The sequence below is a fragment of the Xenia sp. Carnegie-2017 genome, unplaced genomic scaffold (assembly GCF_021976095.1).
Source record: "Xenia sp. Carnegie-2017 unplaced genomic scaffold, XeniaSp_v1 HiC_scaffold_4, whole genome shotgun sequence".
In the NCBI taxonomy this organism is placed as follows: domain Eukaryota; kingdom Metazoa; phylum Cnidaria; class Anthozoa; order Malacalcyonacea; family Xeniidae; genus Xenia; species Xenia sp. Carnegie-2017.
Window position 1 is genome coordinate 1,691,138 of NW_025813504.1, and position 21,290 is coordinate 1,712,427.

At 34.9% G+C, this 21,290-nt stretch overlaps 1 protein-coding gene and 2 long non-coding RNA genes across 3 annotated transcripts; 1 reads left to right on the forward strand and 2 right to left on the reverse strand.

The window, feature by feature from the left end:
• Positions 1–707: 707 nt before the first annotated feature.
• LOC124455450 lies at positions 708–21,060 on the reverse strand. The gene is made up of 3 exons (XR_006951859.1): positions 20,980–21,060; positions 9,147–9,158; positions 708–718 (listed from the first exon to the last, which is right to left on the reverse strand). It is a non-coding gene; the product is annotated as an uncharacterized LOC124455450 (long non-coding RNA).
• LOC124455447 (zinc finger protein ZIC 4-like) lies at positions 7,299–9,330 on the reverse strand. The gene has a single exon (XM_047006082.1). It carries the CDS (start codon positions 8,932–8,934, stop codon positions 7,750–7,752), a length of 1,185 nt encoding a protein of 394 aa, XP_046862038.1. The 5' UTR covers positions 8,935–9,330; the 3' UTR covers positions 7,299–7,749.
• Positions 10,305–18,704, forward strand: LOC124455449. Its single transcript, XR_006951858.1, has 2 exons — positions 10,305–10,461; positions 18,238–18,704. It is a non-coding gene; the product is annotated as an uncharacterized LOC124455449 (long non-coding RNA).
• Positions 21,061–21,290: the final 230 nt, after the last annotated feature.

Here is a 21,290-nt window from a genome sequence, read left to right on the forward strand (position 1 = left end):
AGTTTGAGAAGTAATGATTAAGTATAATACTAAATTAATGGCTCTGTTAAAATACATTTTATTATCAATGGCTAGCATTTATGAAGTTATGAAAATGCTTCGAGAGTTAGATTATTGTAATTTTCATTACCATTACAAGTTAGGAAAGTTAGACAAAGGAAAACGTCAAAAGACACACGACTGATATATCCAAAAAATTACATGTGAAAAATCAAATTTTCTTACAAAAATAGTCATTTATAACACCAAAAATATTATTAAGAATAAAGTTATATTTTTCCGGCTTTCTTGTTTGCCGCGAGTTTTAGTTCATGGTTAAGGAAGAAATTCAAAGAGCCATACATTTATAAATGTCTTTGAAATTATTTATTGAAAACGATATTGTTTCGAAATGCTGTTTACGCGCTAGCTTCCAGCTGCATGCACTTGATTGAAAACTCTATAAATAAAACTTATTTTTCATTTTCTTCCTTCATTTCTTTATTTGCCAAATTAGTATAAGATGCATGAAGAAATTACGAAACCGCAAATGAAAAAGAAAGATTCATGAGTGTCAAGGTAATCTATGTGATATGTAAGAGATCATTCCGTTTGTCAAGCTGTGTGACTAATAGACGTCATGTTGTCAAATTGATGAGAAAAGAAGGTAAAGTGGGGTGGACTTTGCGACTGAATGTTAGTAACAACATGAAGAATAGCAGGACATTGTGGTATCAAACTGAGACATAGTTTTCTATTGAAAACAGAGCAAATACAAAAACAAAATGGCTTTATTCACAAAAAGGACCTCACACCAGGAAAAAACATAGTTGGAAAAAGAGCAATTCAGCGCATTAAATGAATCTAAAAATATAGTTTCTTTATAGGTGCTATTCCATATATGGCGACACTTGACATTCCTCTCATATACGTTAGCATCGGTGGCATGTTAGCTTTAAAAATATTTTTTTATGAACAAAACAATACTTAAGAGTTGAATGATTGGTAAACACATTCATTGCAGGATGATTTTCTTAATTTCCCATTGAATCACAAGACTTTCATTAAAAGATTTCAACTAAACATTTCACAACTAATTTCAGATTTATCAAATTCACTAATGTTGTTTGAATTTGTTGCTTAGATTTGAATAAAAGCATTTGAGTATCAGCTAGTATGTTTATTTGACGACACAGACATTCAAAGTAAGAAACAATGCACGTCTGAGTTATGACGCATGTCCAAACCTAAAAGAGATTACACACATATGCCTATAGAATCGAGAGAATACAAATGATGCTTACACGATTCTTCTAGTCAATGATGCAAGAAAACGCTGCCTCAATCTAGTGTATGAAATTTACCTTCCACATGCAGATATCCTTCGTTGTTTTATTTAGTTTATATTTTTCAATGAATGAACCATGTGTGAAATTTAAATATACGATAAACACCATTATTTGTCAGCATATACATGTGGTTAATGCTTGCTTTGAACATAGTGAAAAATCGGAAAAGTTAAGCAAGTAATTCTTGATACATTTCTCGACCACTAACCACACTAGACAGGTTATTATTACTATTATATATTGTACATAGAAAGTGTTTGTAATAGAACACTAAAACTTTTCTACGATGCATTCATGAAATGAATTTACGCGTCGATATTATATGTACAAAAGCCATCTGTCTATACGCTCCTACAACACAGAGAATGAAATATCAACAGGTTGAACTTTGCCAACTTGTTAAGCATATGTACATAATCGATGTAAGGAAGTGTGTAAAGAGAAAGATCTCCAGTTGTGAAGCCTCACATCAATACACTATATTGCTCAACACGTTGACCAACTACCAGGAAGAACACTATGCACATGATCGAAGACCACACGACATCTTGACAAGTACAGTTACAACAATCTTATAGCTATTAAGCAATTAATAATCCCAACCCTAACTCTATGGCGTATTTATGCTCGTGCAGCTGGGGACCAAATGCGTAGATTGAATGAAGATCATCAACCTTCAGAACTTCACTAAAAGAACAGAACCCATTTCATCCATTCGTCAGAGCGACTCACGCACTCAGCTGCATTTAAATGTTAGCTACCTGTTTATTACAAATGCTATGACTAAAATGATATTTTGTATAACATGATTACGACGGGTTATTTATTGAGCATATAGACTTTTGTTCGCAAAACTCTTGTTAAGAAAAGCCAGATTACCGAGATGACATGTCATTTTATAAAATCTAGTTGCCATGATGTCAATACTGAGCATGGTACTATTTCTCCTTCCAAATAATGTACATTGCGTTTCCTGTGATAGTACAAATGGTGTTTGCACAACGACAAGATATACGATTGCTATTTACTATATTACTGTATGTTTTGAAGGTCATCTCTTCATTTGGGAGTGATGTCATTCTTTCTTCTCTTCAATATAAAGAGAAGCTTTTTGGTTTTCGTGAAAGCAAACGGGGTCACCTGATCAGAAGTCCGCCGAAATGCATCGTGTCGTTTCTATCTATCTTTACTTTTGGTTTTTAACACGTCCTTAAATAAATACTCAGTTGTCATTCACTACGACAAATACGATGTTCAGAGCAATATTTTGGTTTTTTATCACAACCAAGTCTTTGTTCTATAGTTTGAGTTATTTACAATCAACTCCATATGTTGCCACAGCTAGAAACATAAGCGATTTCAGTTGACTATTGAAATTCAATCATTTGTGTGCTCGATTATTCAAATAAAACTTCATATGAAAATCATATCATTGCAAGCAACGTCCACAAAACTTTAAGCATGTTGCATTTTACTTTTATTTCTATATCTGGACATTACATTGCTTTTTCTTAGTTGAATGGAAAACAGTGTACAACAAGCAATTAATGCCATTGTTTTGAACACGTTGTCAGGAATTGCAACCTTCATCTATATCTGCATTTAACCAACAGGGGAAAAGGAAGATGATTGCTTGTGTATCAGACGAGGTCCAATACTAACAATGCACTTAATTAAGTTATATCAATATCATTGCAAACTTTAACAATAGTCAAAACCTTGACCTTCAACTATTTATTTGTTGTACTTTCTAGTATGACATATATGGTTATGCATTTTGTCTCTTTGTATGTTGAAATAGCTCTCTGTTCGACTATGATTTCGAGCTAAGCTATACGATATCATACAATTCTATTAAACTCGATTGCGCAGATCTTAACGCTTTTTTGCGCATACAACAATTTCAAACGCTGTACGTTGTCGCGAAGGCAAAGCGAGTGATTTGTACGATTTAAAGCTTGGAAAAGAAAATATTTCAGTCAATACATGGAAACCAGTATGTGTTTATTTTAGATACGAAGAAAGCTCTAGAAGCTTCTGAGGAACAAGGAAAAGAATTAAGATTTAGGTATAAATTTTGATTGTTAGACGAATATCACCACGCCCAATACAAACAACGAACGCTGCTGATAAAATTTTTCGGCAAACTTCCTCTTCGAGATGTCCAGCGATATTAATTCCTCGGTTTTTCATTCTATTTAAGTTACTGTTTCCTGCGTTAAATATCGGAGTTTGACATAACGGACATTATTCGTGTAACACTTAGCCTCGAAAAACACTCGTAGCCAACACGTAAACACACTCAAGGTCACTTTTCTAGCAATGATGTGAGATACTATGATTCATCCGAGCTGGGTTTTTCCTTTCAGCCTTTACCATGAATGAATGGCATCAATTTAAGATGCGTAGTCGAATTCTTGCATCATAATTGTTTCGGTAAAATAATCTTGAAATTTGGGGTACTTACTTGAGTACCAAACATCCAATGAAGTGCTTGTATGATTTACTTCTTGGCAAACCGATTTTACATTTTATTCCGGCAGGCTGAGACTACATGCAATGTCAACAGACGCACAGTTCGCATAATTGTTACACTTTAAATGCTCCTCACCAGTCAATCTCACAACAACATTTTCCTCGCACTTCAAGAATGTTTTTAAGTTAGTATTTTGGCATTATTATACTAAATAATCATACAAGTATCCGCAGAAGCGTTCGTTAAACAACAAGCGTTGACGAAAACCTATATTTTTAGCGGAGTGAAAGTCCAATTCTTTTCACAATTACATGTAAAATTACCTCACGCATCGAATAGGGCTCCCCAGCAGCGGTAATCTATAATAGTTTCTGATTCGGCGATATCGTGAAATAAGACTAGCATTAAAAAGAATGTTTAAGCAAGTGGAGAAACTGAACAAATTATTGATATTTATCGATACTTCCATGGATACTTTCAACGAATGAATGCATAGACAAAAATGGAAAAGATGATTTAATAACAATTTTATATTGATCCAGTAGCGCTTTCTGCGTACGTTAGTAAAACTTGTAATTTCATGGTACTTATGAACCATTTAAATGATATATTTGCTCCTTATGCTATAAAAGCTGAATCATTTCCTTGTAAAAGATGTGTCGATTGTTAGTTTGTTACACATATAAACAAATGCATCTTTCCCTTGAACACACATCAACATAATAATACATAGATACACGCATCTTCTCCGTCTGTTCGCAGAAAAAATTTACCTATTAGACCACTTAATGCATGTAGAAGGACAACTGTAAAAAATTAGCATTTGTCTACACATGAGCGGCATCTCACAACAGCACTCTGATCTATCTTAATAAAAAAAGGCAACTTGCGGTTTCCCTTTGATCTGTAATAATAACGCCCAATGTATTATAGAATTTTTCTAAAGGCTAAGCTATATTTATTTTTTAATAAAGAAAGCACTTTCTAGAAGCACGCGATGGATTTGCTAACAACTGAGCGATGAAAATTTTTTTAAAAAAAATATAAGTCTCTGTTCCCCGAGTTGAACGTTTTGAGTTACAAATAAATATCATAGGTTTTCGTTTTAAGATATTTAACTTCATTGCACCATGTTGTGTTACAGCAAAACCACAATGATATTACGCTAAAACTCAGTTGGGCTTCCACAAGCGGCTCATTCGACTAACCTGTGCCAATAATGTGATGTACGATAGAATCCTAAACATACATCCAATTCAATTTCATCACATTTTATTTACTTAATGCAGTAGTGCCAATCAACAAAACGAGGCAGTAAATATTTATTCCCACAACGATTGTGCGTGGGTGTAATCCGAGCGTGAAATAGCCATCTACACATTATCTGCTTTTATTTATTTGCCGACAGTTTTATTGTACAATACGTAAACCTATTCACACGTTGACAATGTTTGCTCTTCACATCTAAAACACGAATGCTAATGTCAGCGAGTTAAACATATAGTATGAACTCGTTGACAAACAAAAACACGGATTTCATTCGGGCTTTTGTTGTTTAGATGACAAATCTATTTCTTATAGTTAACGATAAATGAACAAATAAAACAGTCTGGCACATTCGTGGCAGGCAGTTTCTTGAGGTGGATCTAGGCAGGATGCTGTGATAAGTGTGTACACGACACACTGTTACACACAATTTAACGATAAATATGTCATTAGATAAATTTCCATGCGTTTGTACGTAGTTTAAAGACAGTGCAATGGAAATTTAAGCTATGATATTGTCAGGGATGAAGAAGTATGATTTGCCGAGTCGTTCTAACGCTGTGTAGCTATAGCTTAGTTGAACAGCTTGCGACAAACCTATTGAACCCAAAGTTCCGCATATGCCAAATGTAAAGCAAAATTGTATGGCAAGCGCATTGAGTGAAGGATAGAAGAACAAATGTTGGCAAGGGGACCACTCATCTGGCGATAACATAGAAAACACGTCTATTTGAGCTTTTCAAAGCTAATTGATTACATTACACGAAACAAGCACGACATTCCAATTGTTTGAAATTCAAGCAAAAAGTTGTATCTATCATTGTCTAAGTTTTGGTTATTCATGTTAGACTTGAGAGAAAAAAAATAATATAATATAATAAAAATTCTTCGTTTTTTGTATTAATAATAAATCATAGATGCGTACATTTATTTGAAATTGTGGCTTTTTTACATCATTCAGTCATAATAAAAGCAAGATTCGTTCTCATGACGTTAGTCTAAAGAGCACGATTTGTTTTGCAGAACAATTGTTAGTATGAAGAGCGCGCAAACAAATCTTTGTTTTGAAACACGCTAGTTGTTGCTTTCATAAGCACAATATCACAAGATTTGCGCATTGAAAATGTTCTCTAATGAAATGAACGCGTTCTAATTTTTAATAACAAATGTAAATTTCGCGATATTGCCGCAAACAAATTTTTGCAAACCAATTTCATTTATTATAATCCACGACTGAATTGTTGTGTTATTATTAATAGCTACATATCTACATCAAAGGTATTGACTTATTCCTTAGATTTGCAAACAGATTAGCGAGGTTATTATGTTGAAACAGAATTTATATATAAACAATTTAATAGCTCGAAATCTACGACGAGGCTTTTCACACTTTTGCCATATTTTAATATGTGTGTGTGTATAATATATACAACGATAAAATATACTGGTAATTTGTGTTGTGGGAGGTTAGTCATATCACATCCAACAGAGAACGCCGATCTTAACTTGACATCGATTCAGTTAGTAAAACTGCAGTCGAATCTATCTCGGTATGATCTGGCGATAAAACAATTGCCGAAATGAGATAACGCCGGCATTAGTTAGTGTTAAGAGCATAACATAAGCAAAAAATAATTGTGCTTCAATAGAAATTTCGACAAAAAGTTGTTTTCCACTGCAGAAGCATCTTAATTAATGTTAGCAATAGTTTTTGGAGTTGTTAATTCTCTGATGTAGAAAGCATAATGTGAACAAAGTGACGAAAACACAATGCTGAGGATAAACCAAGATGTTGAGCATATTTGTAGATCATTACATTCCGCGTAATTGCGACACCAACTGTCAGCTTTATCTGCAAGGGAGCCATTTTAGCAGCACGTTACTTTATTCTACATAATGTTTTATTTCTCGACTCGATTTAAAACGGAGCACGTACGACAGTTGCTAAAATCGCAGACATGACAGTCACACGATAATTCTACTTTGAGAATTTCATATGCGACAGCTTTCGGGTTGCATGTACACATTTTATGACAAATACTTGAATGAGTAGAGAAGCGAAAATCAAAATTGTTATATTCAGTCAAAACTAATATTATAAGCAGTTTATGAATGAATCAGACAAGGAAGGGCATAGGACAAAATGTAAAATAGTTCATTGTGAAAGGAGTCTGTTCAAATAAAAAGAAAGGGCAAAGTAATCTATAAGACATATTGTAGAGTAAGTGTACGCTGCAAGTGATATATTTTAAGACGTATAAATTATCAACAGTTAATATTGTACAATTTTACAAAATATGTGTTCATGTTGCAATGATATTGTTTTTATAATAGAATCAGATGTTATGGTCTGATCTTACCCCAAAAGTGTCACAAATTTTCCAATTTCATTGCAACTTTGATATCTTCCGATTATATTTATATGCTTTCGACCGTCCGTCATTATGGCAGGCAAACTCTCAAAAGATTTCCGGGTAAATCTATTTATGTCAAGAAGTTTGCTTGGCACAGTTCAAAAATTGTCTTTGTTTGGTAATTTTCAAAACACATCATAATAGTTTGAAGGAATTCACATCATTCTCTTTCGATATTTGCGATTTTCAAAATGAATACACACGTCTTGACTCACACGTATGAGGCAATACAAGTAATTTACGTCCTATGTAGAACGCCGTAGTGTTAATAGACAGATGCCCTTGTGATACATACTGAGTTGTCAAAGTCATGTTGGTTTATTCCACTAGCTGGAGGAAAGCGTGTGTACCATTCTGTCATTGGGGGATAGTTTGGGTTCGGTTGAAAATGTTGAATTGTTGAGATAGAAGGCTTTTCATCTTTTGTCATCGTTTTGCAAGGATCGTTCGCCTTTAGATGAAGTTTCATATGCTTCCTCAGCGAACTAGGATGTGTGTAGCTTTTGTTGCATCCATCAACCTTACAAATGTACGGTTTATCAGACGTGTGAACGTGAGAATGTTTCTTACGATCACTCGAATTTGCAAAACGTCTATCACACCCTGGATATTCGCAAACAAACGGCTTCTCGCCAGTATGAGTACGCTTGTGTATCTTGAGATTTTCTGATCTAGCAAAGAGCTTGCCACAACCAGGGAAAGGACAGGGAAACGGCTTTTCTCCTGTATGAACTCGTATATGATTAATTAGTTTGTACTTTGCTTTGAAAGGAAGCCCATTACGTACACAACCTTTCCATAGACAGACATGAGTTGTAATCTCAGGTCCTCCAACATGATCCTCACTCAGATGTGTGACAATGTCGTGCATACGGAAAAACTGCTTGCCGCAAGGTTTCCCTTTGGCATTCGGTTCGACCCATTGGCAAACTATCACTTGATTCAATACTTGCCTTCCCGGTGGTGGATATGGAAATGGTGGTTGAGCAAAGGCCGGTAGAAAATGGTTTGAAAACGGTCCAGGGTATTGAATACTGTCAGGTTTCTCATCTCTGCCATAGTAATCGTTATAGCCTCCATGCGCCATTCTATAACCAGGATTACCATAGCCATTGATACTCTGCATAGGATGATGTGGTGTCGCCTCATGTAATGGAAAGAAACCATGGCTTGGTGGTGGTGGCGGCGGTGTATTATCGTAGCGGTCGTTTATCGGGTTAAGAGAGAAATTTGGTACAGGACCTGTCGTGAACATACTGTGCGACGGTGGATAGTTGTGTTTGACTCCAACACTTCGAGCATCATTCCTTGATGGCGGGTTGGATGATGTTGGTTGGGATGCGATAGTTTCTGGAGCATATATAAACTCATGCGAAGTACGTCGTTCTGGATACGACGGCGCGGTCGCGTGATTCGTTGATACGATTGTGCGTTGATGAGCAATCGACATAATATGTTTGCTTTTGCGTGAGGATTTAGTATAATTATCTCCTAGCTCACGGACGTTCGATCGCTAACTCGATGTCAATGTAAAGTAGTTTACCCGCCGTGTTTTGGCTTTCGGACAAGCTGTTTCTTAATAATTTGGTTTGTACACTTCTTCGCATGAGACAAGATCTTGCTGATCAGGTGTCTTGATGTCTAAGAGTGAGCTATACTCACCCAGAGTACTTGCTACTGGATACGCCAAGTGGTTCGTCGCTCTGCGTGATGTTTTTATTTCCAAGGTTTGTGAGAAAATGAAGCTAGAATGTAGGTTCACCTCTTTCAAAACATCTGCAATTCCCAGTGTTAGTGCACAGCGTGAGCGTTTCAAAACATAACTTGCTATTTAATGATTGGCATATTGAACGGATGTCGTGTCCAGCCAATCATTATTCATCACAAGGCACAGCATACGCCTCGTTAATTATTCACATTTCGTGACAAGCTTGCAATTCACCGACGTGTATTGTTTTCTACTCATCTGTATTTCCACCAACTGGATTTTATCACGTATAGAAAATGCCAGTTAACCTTAAGATGGCACTTTGCAGTCAACTCTGCTTACCGTCTGCACATAAGAAGCGGTTTTTTCTTCAGACAGCAATATATGCGTATTCAAAGTCAAGCACCCGTAAGTACTTTCAACGAGTGGCCCGCATCCTTTCTTAACCGAATTTTAATTGTCTTTTTAGCCTTGTGATCTCCTGTGGAGCCACAAGCATGCTAAATGAGAAGAGTTCGCGACAGCGACATCAGTTCTGCTCATTTTGCGAAAAAATGATTAAAAAATTCACAATTCCCTTACGAGCAAAAACGCTTAAAAGGCATATATTTCAACAATGTTAATTGCCCGCATATAGATATTCAATTTGAAAGCAACAAACAGCCAGTAATTTTAGACAACAGCGTTTGTAAAATAGCGCGGTTTTGAGAATATGCGCGATATATTTCCCGTCTGGAACATTCAGATGCTTCGCTCGCGGCTCGTCGTGTCGCAAAACGGCAAGGGAACCGTTAGATAAATTTACCAATTGAAAATCTCCGCCCAATCAAGCTGATTATGTCAATATAGACGTGATAGACGAGTAAGAATAAATCAAATTTACAAGTAAAGTTTTCGTAAACCCCAAGCTGAGAATTTGAAAGCTACCCAGTATCCGTGATAAGTATTACCCAGCCTACTCCCGTACATATCATCAATTACGAGCGTAGTCAACGAGAAACATCGTCTGCATTGCGCACGTAGTAATGAACGGCTTTTTATTTACCTAATTGGCACCATAGCTACTAAAATTCATCAATTCCCAGTTTCATTTCAGCTATGTTTCGCTTAGCAACAATGTTTCTTTCCAAAGACATGATTGGCCTTGCCATACAGATGTTCATTTCGTATTAGTGCGTACTTGACGTTTATACTTAGCTAACACATTGAAGTTGTTATCTACAGATACAAACTTTCGTAAGGCGCTTAACACCTTCGATTTGATGAAAGGTAAATTAGGCTTATCTTTTTTTATAAACGTATAGAGATACTATTTATTACTTATGGCACATTTACGTACCAGTGTATAAAGGATAACAAAATCGAAAATTGTCATCTCGCTTTCTAAAGCAGGAATATTTCGCTTATATTTTTATTGTTTGCTGTCAATGGATATGGAAACTGTTTATAATCATTTATAAATATTAAGTGAAAATGAATATATAGCAGTTTTTGTGTGCATTCAGCTACCTGTGTGCTTTTAAAGCTAAAATGCAAACTCAGTCATATAGCAAATTATGGTGATTATAACCTCTTTCATGACACTAAATTTTCAATTTCTCTTTACGAATTGAAACTCGTTTATAATGAGTCAAACCACGATAAAAATATAAAGAGCCCCTTTTCTCACTAACTTCTAATAAAAGCAAACTATATGATTCATTTCCACGACGAGTTTGTACGGTTACAACAAGTTATGCATAAAACAAATTTAGTACAGTGTATAGCCTCCCCTTCGCTTTATACTCGAACGCATATTCTTTCGGAAAAAATAATTTTGGGTTCAAAATATTGCTCAGTATAGAAGCTGAACTCCTGTAGCCTTTCATAGAGAGCGTACATGAACAGCCAGAAACAATAGCTATAAGCATTCCGATTAAAAAACGTCTGAAATTCTGAAATTGTTTAACTTGATGATAACATGTTTAGTGTATGATTACATTTGGAAGCGAAAATCTTATATCAGCTTAAGTTTTGTGTTGAAAAAATAAATCATATCATCAATTAACCAAACTTGTTTGTGGTAGATAAAGGAGGTAGTTGTATAATTATAATGTGTAAAGCAGTAGATATGTTATGACTGATAACAAATGCTGGCCTCCCTGACATTTTCATCACTTAACACCGATTGAATGTGGACTTCATCCCATATTGTGTTGACAAACAAAAGTATCGGCAATAGCTTAAAAAGCCGATGCGTTTCCGTTGGGTAAATTCAGAATCCCCGCATGACAAACATGAAAACATTGCTCAGATATCTTTTCGTTTGAATGTTCTCTCCTTTACATTTTGAACAGACCTTTGTCTTGGAAACTATATCAAGCAACGTGTCTAATAAAGTTTATGCTTTTGTAAAAATATTTTTTTCGTGCCCTCTCACGCTATAAAGAAAGTCAACAAGAATTATGCTTTCAACAGATTTTTTTTCCAATGTTGCCATGACTTAAGATATGAGAAAGTACAAACAGACATGAACTTGTACAGTCAAGCATTCGTCAGTCGACCCCGAGTTGACTGTCATTGTGGTATTGTTTTACATTCATCAATAAATTTATTATTAGTATAGCCGTTTAAAAATAAACCTTTTTACACCTCGAATATTTATTGTGAGTTAATATTCTTTATATTTATAGCTTTACTCAATTCAGCACTCCGCATGCAAATAGAGAAAAAGTGCCATTTGCTAACTGCTGTGCTATCTAAACACTACATTATAATATGTGTACAATGCGCGGCTTTTGAATCAGTTGCATTATCCAATATACATCAGAACTTTCATAACCTTTAGGCGATTATCGAATGTATTACAAGACTTGAATGAATATAATTTGGACACATTTGTAATAAATAATTTACAACTTATATTTGACATGGCTTCTGTTCAGTAGCTTCCATCTTCTAATTTTCAATATACTACGCTACCTGCTCCATCTGCTACCGGTATTTGTCTAAAAATAGCGAATATATAGCAAAAATATACCGTTCTACAGCAAGCATTTTTTGTTAATGGTAGCTCGCCCGCCTTTTGATGAGAAATTATTCTCAGCTAGACGCTACACTGCAATTTGCTGGTTTTGACGAAGCAATGAAATTAATTATTCATTCACTCTTCATTTCCACAAAAATAAACGTACTGAAATAGATGATTCGCACTTGACGTGTTATCACCGAATAGAAATCTCAAGCAGATAATCTAATTGTTATTTAGTCGTCATGAAACAAGTTAAGATGATTAATTACTTGCGGCGAGTACATTCAATCGCACGAGTTCCAACTGTTCAAAACCAGAGGGCAGTATAATTTACAGTCTACCGTGTAGCAAGTCAACATGCATGAATTTTCAGGGAGTTTAAAATTGACGTATATGTAATTATAAGCGATTCATAAGAGTAATCACTTTGCCGAGATTCGATCATGTCCAATAGCTCAAACTAACGAAAAGCTTCATTCTCATTCAGCACTAAAATCATTATATTATATTCAAAAGAGTAGAAAAAGGCGATCCTCAAAATAGACAGATTCATAAACAGGAACATGTTTTTAATACATTGCATTCAACCTTTAAGACATTAAAAGTTTGAAGTGCTTGATGCCCTAATAGTTGTTGAAAATAATGTTTTTGTTAGATAAACATCTAAACGCAATCACCTTCAACAAATATATACAATTAAGGTTTTGATGGCTAGATGATTAATGACTAAAAACCATGACTAGCCGACAATTTGAAGACATATAGTATTGACATTCACAAAAGCAGAGTTGGAAGAGGTGTTGTATTTCAAAAGAATGAATTGAAACTACAGACCCGAATGGTTGTCACACTATTTAATTTCTATTGCTTACTTCCGTTTACTTAATTCATGCGTTGTAAATATATATGTGTATGACTTTGAAATAAAGTCGAAAATTTACAGGTCACTCCTCGTCTTGTTTTGATGCATATTTTGCAATCTCAAGATGTATTGCTTTTTCGGAATTTGCTCTATACTATATTGATGAATGATTGCCCTCTGGCTTTAGCCGCGTGGCTATGAAGATCACAGTACATAACTACACGATATGTTATATGAGCAATAACCTGGCAGATTATGTATCTTCAATCAAACACTTAACTCGACATGTAATTGCTTAAAACCTCACGGCAGCAATTCGCCCCTGTGATGATCTAATTAGCTAGAAAAGGACAGGAAAGAATTTGTTTTTATAAAATCCTGTGGTGCTATAAATGAAAATCATCTCGGAATTTATATAACTTTTTGAGGTAATGGAATATTTTAAAGTTTTGAAAATGACATTCTTAGTTTTCTAGTTTCATACTTTTTGTAAAAATTCCGAGCACAAAGCATTCGCTTACTTCGATTCTAAGCAAAACTGACGTTGATGTTGTCTATGAATGAATCGTCGAGGAAATTACTAGACTAAAAGGAATAGTATAAATGCAAAAGAATTGATTTGAAAAAGCCTAAAAGAAATGTGTCACGGCAGAGTTTCCATTATAACTGAAGCAATTTGCAAATAGAAAAGTCAAAGTCCTGGAATTGAAAATATCCTGACAACAACTATTGCATAAAATGTCTTAAAACCATTTGCTTTGTGTTCTAGTATCCAAGCAAACGACCAAAACGTTTGGAAGTATTCGTTTGTCATGTAGCCACAATAAAACGATATGTTTTCTTTGAAATTTTTATCATATTTTTTTCAAGCATGCATTTGTAATGTTAATATAAACAAACGAAAATGAAATTATAGTTTACTGGGGGTAAAAACCTCCAAGTATGCAACTCCTAAATTAAAACTGCTGTGAAACGCAGCTATTTTCGACCCTTTCAATTTGTTTTTTTTAACAGCCACATAATAAATGGTTGTCATGGTGATTATGAAAATACGTTATTGTGCTTTTTCGGACTCACATTGTGATTGCTGTTAAAAAATTTATACGACAAAGATTAGCTGGATTTCTATTTAAAATAAAACTCTCTAGTACTGATTGTTTTGTCTCGGTTATATAATTCACTGACGTTAATTTCAACTAGCTATGTCACTTATTCTGAAGAAACTCAAAAGTTATTATAATTGAATACATTTGAAAAGATACGTATACAGCCAAATTCAATGATTTCATAATTCTTGAACAAGCAAAGTTACCAAAGTGACGATTGGTATTACATGCTGTGCAAGCCATAAAATATTTCAGGATTTTTTTGTTGTAATATTTCTATAGTGTGGTAGCTACGTGCTTAAATCAAGCTTACACTTGTTTTCCTTTGTTCGTATTTCGTTGTTAGTAAAAGAAAATGCGCTAGTGTAATAATAATGCACGATCATTTAAAATGTTCTAGACTATTCTAACACATCAAGTCTCCAGACAAAAGCTCCCCCCACTAGGCAATTGCTAATTAAATAGAAGTCGATGAAGCTATAAATTATTTCGCTGTATTTTATTGTAGAGCTCAGCACGCATTTCGTACCGTACTAAAATTATTAAACGACATATAATTAAAAATCACAACGAGTTTAATACAGTTATGTTTGATGTAAGCAGGCAATTTTCCTTTTTTAATTTCCTCAATAAAAACCAACTGATGATATCATCGGCTTTGTTTAACGATTGAGCGACTCAGTATAAAGAAGTGGAATTTAAAAACTTTCTTGAATAACTTGAACATGAAAAAAGTGATTCTAAAATAATTTAATCTCACTTTTAACATACACATCTCGAGTTTTCCTGATAGCAAGCCCAATCATTCCCAGCATATTTGTGACCCTTTCGATTGCGTCATGTGTTATATTTGTTAGCAGGAATGGATCGTTTGCCACAGACAATAAAAATAATTTACTATCATTATGAAGTCGTGATGTCTTTTCTTGTATACGACACTTAGCCAAACGTGCAAAAGATTTCACTAAAGATAGAGACTGCGTCTAAAAAGACATATTCTTCTCTCGTGGTATGATTATCAATCTAATCAATTTGACAACTACACAAACTTGTTCTTTTCAAATTACCCGATAAATTTTACTTGTATTCAATTACTTTGATGTACGTGTACTTATGTGTACATGACTATACAACACAGACCTTCATAACAGCCTACGGTATCACATTCTCTCATATTTTGACACGACCAACATTGCAAGCACATCCATGAAATTTTTTAAAGTAATATAAAAGATTATGAAACAAAGCGACTTCAAAAGACTTGTTATTTCTGATTCATTAAGCTGCCCATATTTTTGCTTGGATTGAATGAATGAAGAAGAATGAACGTTTATAAAAAATCTTCATAAGAAAATCGAGTTCACGCAACGTAATCATAGCGCTTGCATGTAAAATTCAATTTTAACATATTCTAAATGCAGGAATCATACCGCGAATCTCGCACTAAGTTCATCCATATTGGTCAGTTGTGTAAAAACATGACAGGAATTTGATGATTGATATGCATGCAAAATGTCCACGCATTCCTCTTGTCCTCATTGTTCTCATTGAAAAAGTCCCATAGCGTGTGTGTTGATTTATGAAAGGTGCTGGTTTTCAAAACAACAATTTGCTCCCTCGCCACTCAAACACTTGTTATCCGATTAACACAAAGTTTGTCGGTCTATCAGACTATTGACTTCATTAAGCAACTCAGGAAGTGTTCCTGCCGATGCTAGACTCCCGACACAAACAACCGCTTTTTGTATGGTCAAGAGGGTTATGAATATAGATAGTCACTTTACACTTAAGAAGGTCGCCATTATACAAACGTTATTATTGACATGCGTCCATTATGTCAAAAGCGGTAACAACGAAGAAGCAAATATCGATATTTCATTTGTCACGATAGCATTATGTTATATTCTCCTGTACGGAGCAAACGTTCACCCTAATCATCCCATATGATCTTGCATCGTTAAATGTAAGATTGAGCAAGACACGTGGGGTAAAATTTTGCTTATGACACCAAAGTAACGAAAATTAAAAAAGTTTTTCTGGCAGGCCGATTAAAACAATTGAATATTTAAAAAAGTTGCTTTGAAGTCTTTCATCGCATACAATTTTATTTTCAATCCCACAAGCCGAGGCAATTCGCTTGTAGGCTCATGTTCAAACTTGAAAACCTTATGCGGTCGTTCTGTCAACAATGAATCTCGGCATTATTGCCACATGATAACCACATGATGCAAACAGACTCTTTTAAAAATAGTTGAAAGTTGTTATTTTATTGAAATCATCGTATGATTGTTTATGCCGTTGGACAGAAGGCGTGACTAACAAGGGGCTGTTTACATGAGCCCTACGAGGAGGGTTGGACCTACCAAGCCACATCTCGCGTGCCATTAAAATTCCATATAAAACCACTGTTCGTTTACATGAGATGAAGGCCAGCCATACCTGCCGAGATCTCGCTATGGTTTACCCGAGATCTTGCCACGTTGGGCTGGAAATTTCCCATGTAAACGCACTCGGCATGGCTAGTCCTCCAAGTAGGGCTAAAACTGATTTCAATGTGCTAAGGCATTGCTTTTTAGCAATGGCGACAAGAAAAGGCATCAACGGAAGCAAACAAACTAAGGAAGCGTCTAAAAGCAAAAACTAATTTCGGTTTGTTTTCAGCTAGTATGTATTTTAGCGCCGATACTCGCTGTGCAAGTCGAGCTCTTGTAGGGCTAGCATTTGCATGTAAAACAGAGGTAAAATACAACCCTGCATGGAGGACTAGCCCTTTTCGTAGGGCTCATGTAAACAGCCACTGAGGCTCACACAGGGCAAAACCAGGGGCCTCTGGATCTATGGGAGTCCCTATCTAGAAAACATTGCATACGAAGAACTTACACAGCAGTCTTCTGCAAAAAATTTAGCGCTAGAGAGCAGCCCTTTAATTGTTTTTATCAGGGCGGCGACATGTGGTGTTACACTCCTGCTATAGAAGAGATCAGAGTCGCCTTAAAAATTTTGATAAAGTTTTATTTTATACTGAATATCATATACTTTTCTCTGACAGTTGTGTGTGATTTGTCGACCTCGATGAACAGGCCTTAAAAATACTGGAGTGTTTTTAACGTTAACACGATCTACCTATTGTTGTCATGTTAGATTCAAAAATGTCTACATAAATATGAAGTAATTTGAGTAAATTGGCTTTATAGTAAACATTTTGAACAAAACTGTACACATGTAATATAAAATGCTGTACTTGGCTTTTGTTACTTGTTATTGAATATATAGTAGAATACAATGTCCTATAGTAAGTCCAATCTGCATGCATCTGCTTCTTTAAACAGATTTAAGTGCTTGCTAAATTTCCTTTCTTTTAAACTACAACACTTTATGCTGTCCTAAAGATAAAAAATACACGGAAAGCGTAGAAACGAAGCAAAACTAGTGCCCCGTTATTCAATGATAAAACAGGTATTTCTTACGGTATTAATTTTACTTAACAAATGACTAACGACTTATTTAAATGAATGATGTCACTCTTGACTGGCATTATTGTTGACGCTGTGTATTCTTAAGATTCTAGGTAGGTACGCTACGCTGTGAAGATTCCTAAATACATGCTGTGATTGCTGCAACTTTGAATTTCTAGATTTTCAAAGCGAAAAACAAGGGAACACATTTGTGGAACATATTTTTCAAGAATTCCTTTTCACATAATGTGAGATTTTTTGTTAAAAAAAGGTGATAGCATGCAACATTATAAAAGCTTTCTTTGAGATTCACAAATTGTGCTGGAATTCGAGACCTAAAAAAATATGCAAATTGTAATTTGATGGGTCGGGAACATGCATTTGCGACTACTTGCATTTATGCCGGTTGTTGCAGCCTAACACGGTGGCTATTCCATTGAACTATAACAGATGGAAGGCTACCTGTAATAGAAAAGCCTAATAATTTCCTGAAGGTAAATTTGACCTCCAGACACGCGTATTTGGAGGTCAATTTACGTGTATTGCACGCGCAAAGCTACACGTTACGCGAGATTTGTAAAAGAAACATGTTTTTATCGAAATCTTTTTCAGATTTCATTCAAAGAATACACCCAAAAAAGTATTGTGGCATTAAAGGTGATGGGGCTTAATCTTCATTCAGTCAATTATGATGCTTCCTATTGAATACCTATTTCGAAATGGAAAATATCAAAGTGTGGAAACTGTGAAAAACAATGACATCGTTGATCGTTCAATTTATCCAAATCGGAAACATTTCAGCAAGTACTTGTTTATTTTAAAAGGATTTAACTGGATGTATTCAATAATATACATGTTTCTCCATGAAATATTTGTACGTACACCTATTTACAGAAGCCTTTAGTTTGGAAGGATGTGACGAGTATTATCATATATTATCTAATTTATCTTTTAAAACCAAATCTCTTGTAAGTTTGAACTAAAAATTGTGTTGTTCTGTAAATTTGTACGTCCAAGAAACAAACAATAATAATTGTTTTGGGTAAAAATACAATTACAAAACTGATGTTTACTTAGAATTTTATGAGCATTTTTATGAGCACATTCGCAGACATACCAAATCAAACAACAACAGCAAAATTCCTTGTGGTTGTGCTTGGCTATGGCCTCCTTTTCAGAAATGTAATTGTCAAAAAGTTGTGTATACTTGGTGTTAAGTCTCATTTGTGAAGTTTTGATTGCCAAATTACGACAAAAAGATTTGTGTTTGTTTTTGAAGCTTCGTAGTTTGTTCAAGTTATTTTACGCTTCTGTCTATCGGCCGTGTGCTTACAAATGCATGGAAAGACTCGGCTCTACTGGCTTCAAAATATCGACTGACGTAGCCTTCCATCTATATAGTTCAATGGGCTATTCACACTATTCATACCACATGATCAAGTTTAAATTATGGTTTATAACTAACCTTTAAGTATTTCGCTTAGTAAGTTGTGTGGCTTGTACTGATTTCATTATTGATCGCTCAATATCGACACAAATACACTCTTTTGTCGCAATTACTATGTCTGGCGGTAAAACCAAAGGCATAATTAAACTTTTATGATCACAAAGTTGAGCCAAATATACTTTTATTTAAAAATAAACTATGTTCATTTTTCGAAACATTGTTCATAGAACTAATTGGAAATTTCTTACAATGTCACTTCTGATACATAACCATACACAAACATTTCTTGTTCAATGTTGTGAAAAAAAAGATTGCAACGCAATGACGTAGAATGTGACCAGCCTTTGAAAGGAATCTTGAAATACCGTGAATTCATTGACTATCTACATCACTATAGATCTCCGTTTTCAAGTTACGGAACATACATTTTTTTTCAATCATTGCCAAATGAATGATCTATAGCCTTGACTGTTGAATTTCATTTTAAGACCCCGCAACCACACCTGCTGTTTTGTTTTTCAGACCTCAGACATCCGTGTTTCTTTTACATTCTTTGTGCTGTATAAGCAGACAAACAAAATTAGTAGCTAAAGCAACCTGTCTTCTTTTCGACCCACCCGTACAACGATTTTAGCATCACAGCAGGTGAAGAAAATCGTATTATGTCACCGCCCGCGTGGTGTAAGTGTGTTGAATTTACTCAACAAGTATTGTTATAACATGAAATGTGTTGTACTTTTGTTTAGCTTTCCTCCACATCCACAGGAGGATTAGAGAGCTTTAGCAAAGACTACGAGTACGACTACGAATACGAATTACGTCATTTTGGCGCGAACACATTGTTGAGACAACAACAACACGTAGCCGTCATGAATCTGAGTACGATGTTTTATAAAAAATTCTCTTGCTAAAGCTTCCTATTAACGTGAAGGTTATTAAGGAGGACTATAGTTCGTTGAGTAGGAAAAGAAAGAAATGAGAAAAGCGCTTTCAGACTTGAGTCATGGACAACAAACATACATCATGCGGCCATTTAATGTCAATATCATGTGGCCCTGCCTTTGGTATGATAATCAAACATGAAACAAAGCAGAAAGTTATTTTCAAAACTATCGAGAATTCTATTCTCACGTTATGTATAATCGTAGACATGCGTAGGCAAATTATACAAACATATGTACACACCCCACCCAAACCCACCCCTCTCCTTCAAAACTCTTCAAATGTTGCTGTATGAAGCAGTTGAAACTCTATTGCTACTAAAGTTATGTCAACTTTACTAGGTTTAGTTCAAAAGTCAATCATTGCACAACAGTATAAAATGTGATGCTTAAGTTTCTGACGTTTTGAAAGATAATTAATATGCAAATAAGTGTTCTCACGAGCGACGGCAGTTTGACGAATTTATTTTAAATTGCTCTCCGTCTGTGTGAAGTATAAAAATCGTTTCGTCTTAAACTCAAAGACAACCAGCCGAGTTAATGATGCTACAGATCTTTAATAACTCTGTTGGAGCTAAAGTGATGAAGATATTGCGTGGGTTAGATTTTCACAACGTCCTATACATGTATAATTTCGTTGTACTTTCCAGACAATATTGAAATCGAGAATATTTGCGTGGAATGAAGAATGAGGAATAAATGCGCTATATAACATTTGCGTGATCTGTTATCATGTTTTTTGTTGTATTTTTGGCAATAATGTCTCATAATTATCGATTTTCTGGCGCCAAGCTGTTCCCGCTAGCCGCTTTGATAGTTAGGATAATTATTCACTTGAGATTAGACCTGGATCTGAACAAAGATTTCTTAAACAATTTGTTCAAAGCCAGTGCATAAAGAAATTGAAAAAGAAACGTTTAATTACGGTTATTTTCGTCCTTGTCTTGGCGTTGAAGATTATTAAACGTTCCTAAGAGGATCAGTATCTCACGAATTGTAGCAAGCTGTATGTACATTGAATACAATTACTGGAAGTTAGTAAAATAGTACCGTGAATAATAGTATAGTATTGCTTCTTTTAAGTTTTTTGGATGCACAAAGCACAAAAAACTCACACCACGCGATATAAATAAAATTGAACAAAATCACTGTGGTTCATGCTTCATTTTACTTAGAACATTTTAGTAAAATAAATTTTCCTTAACCAGAACCAATACACAAGGTTTAATTTTACTAGCCGGACTGAGTTGATATAAATCGCGATTTTATATTCATAT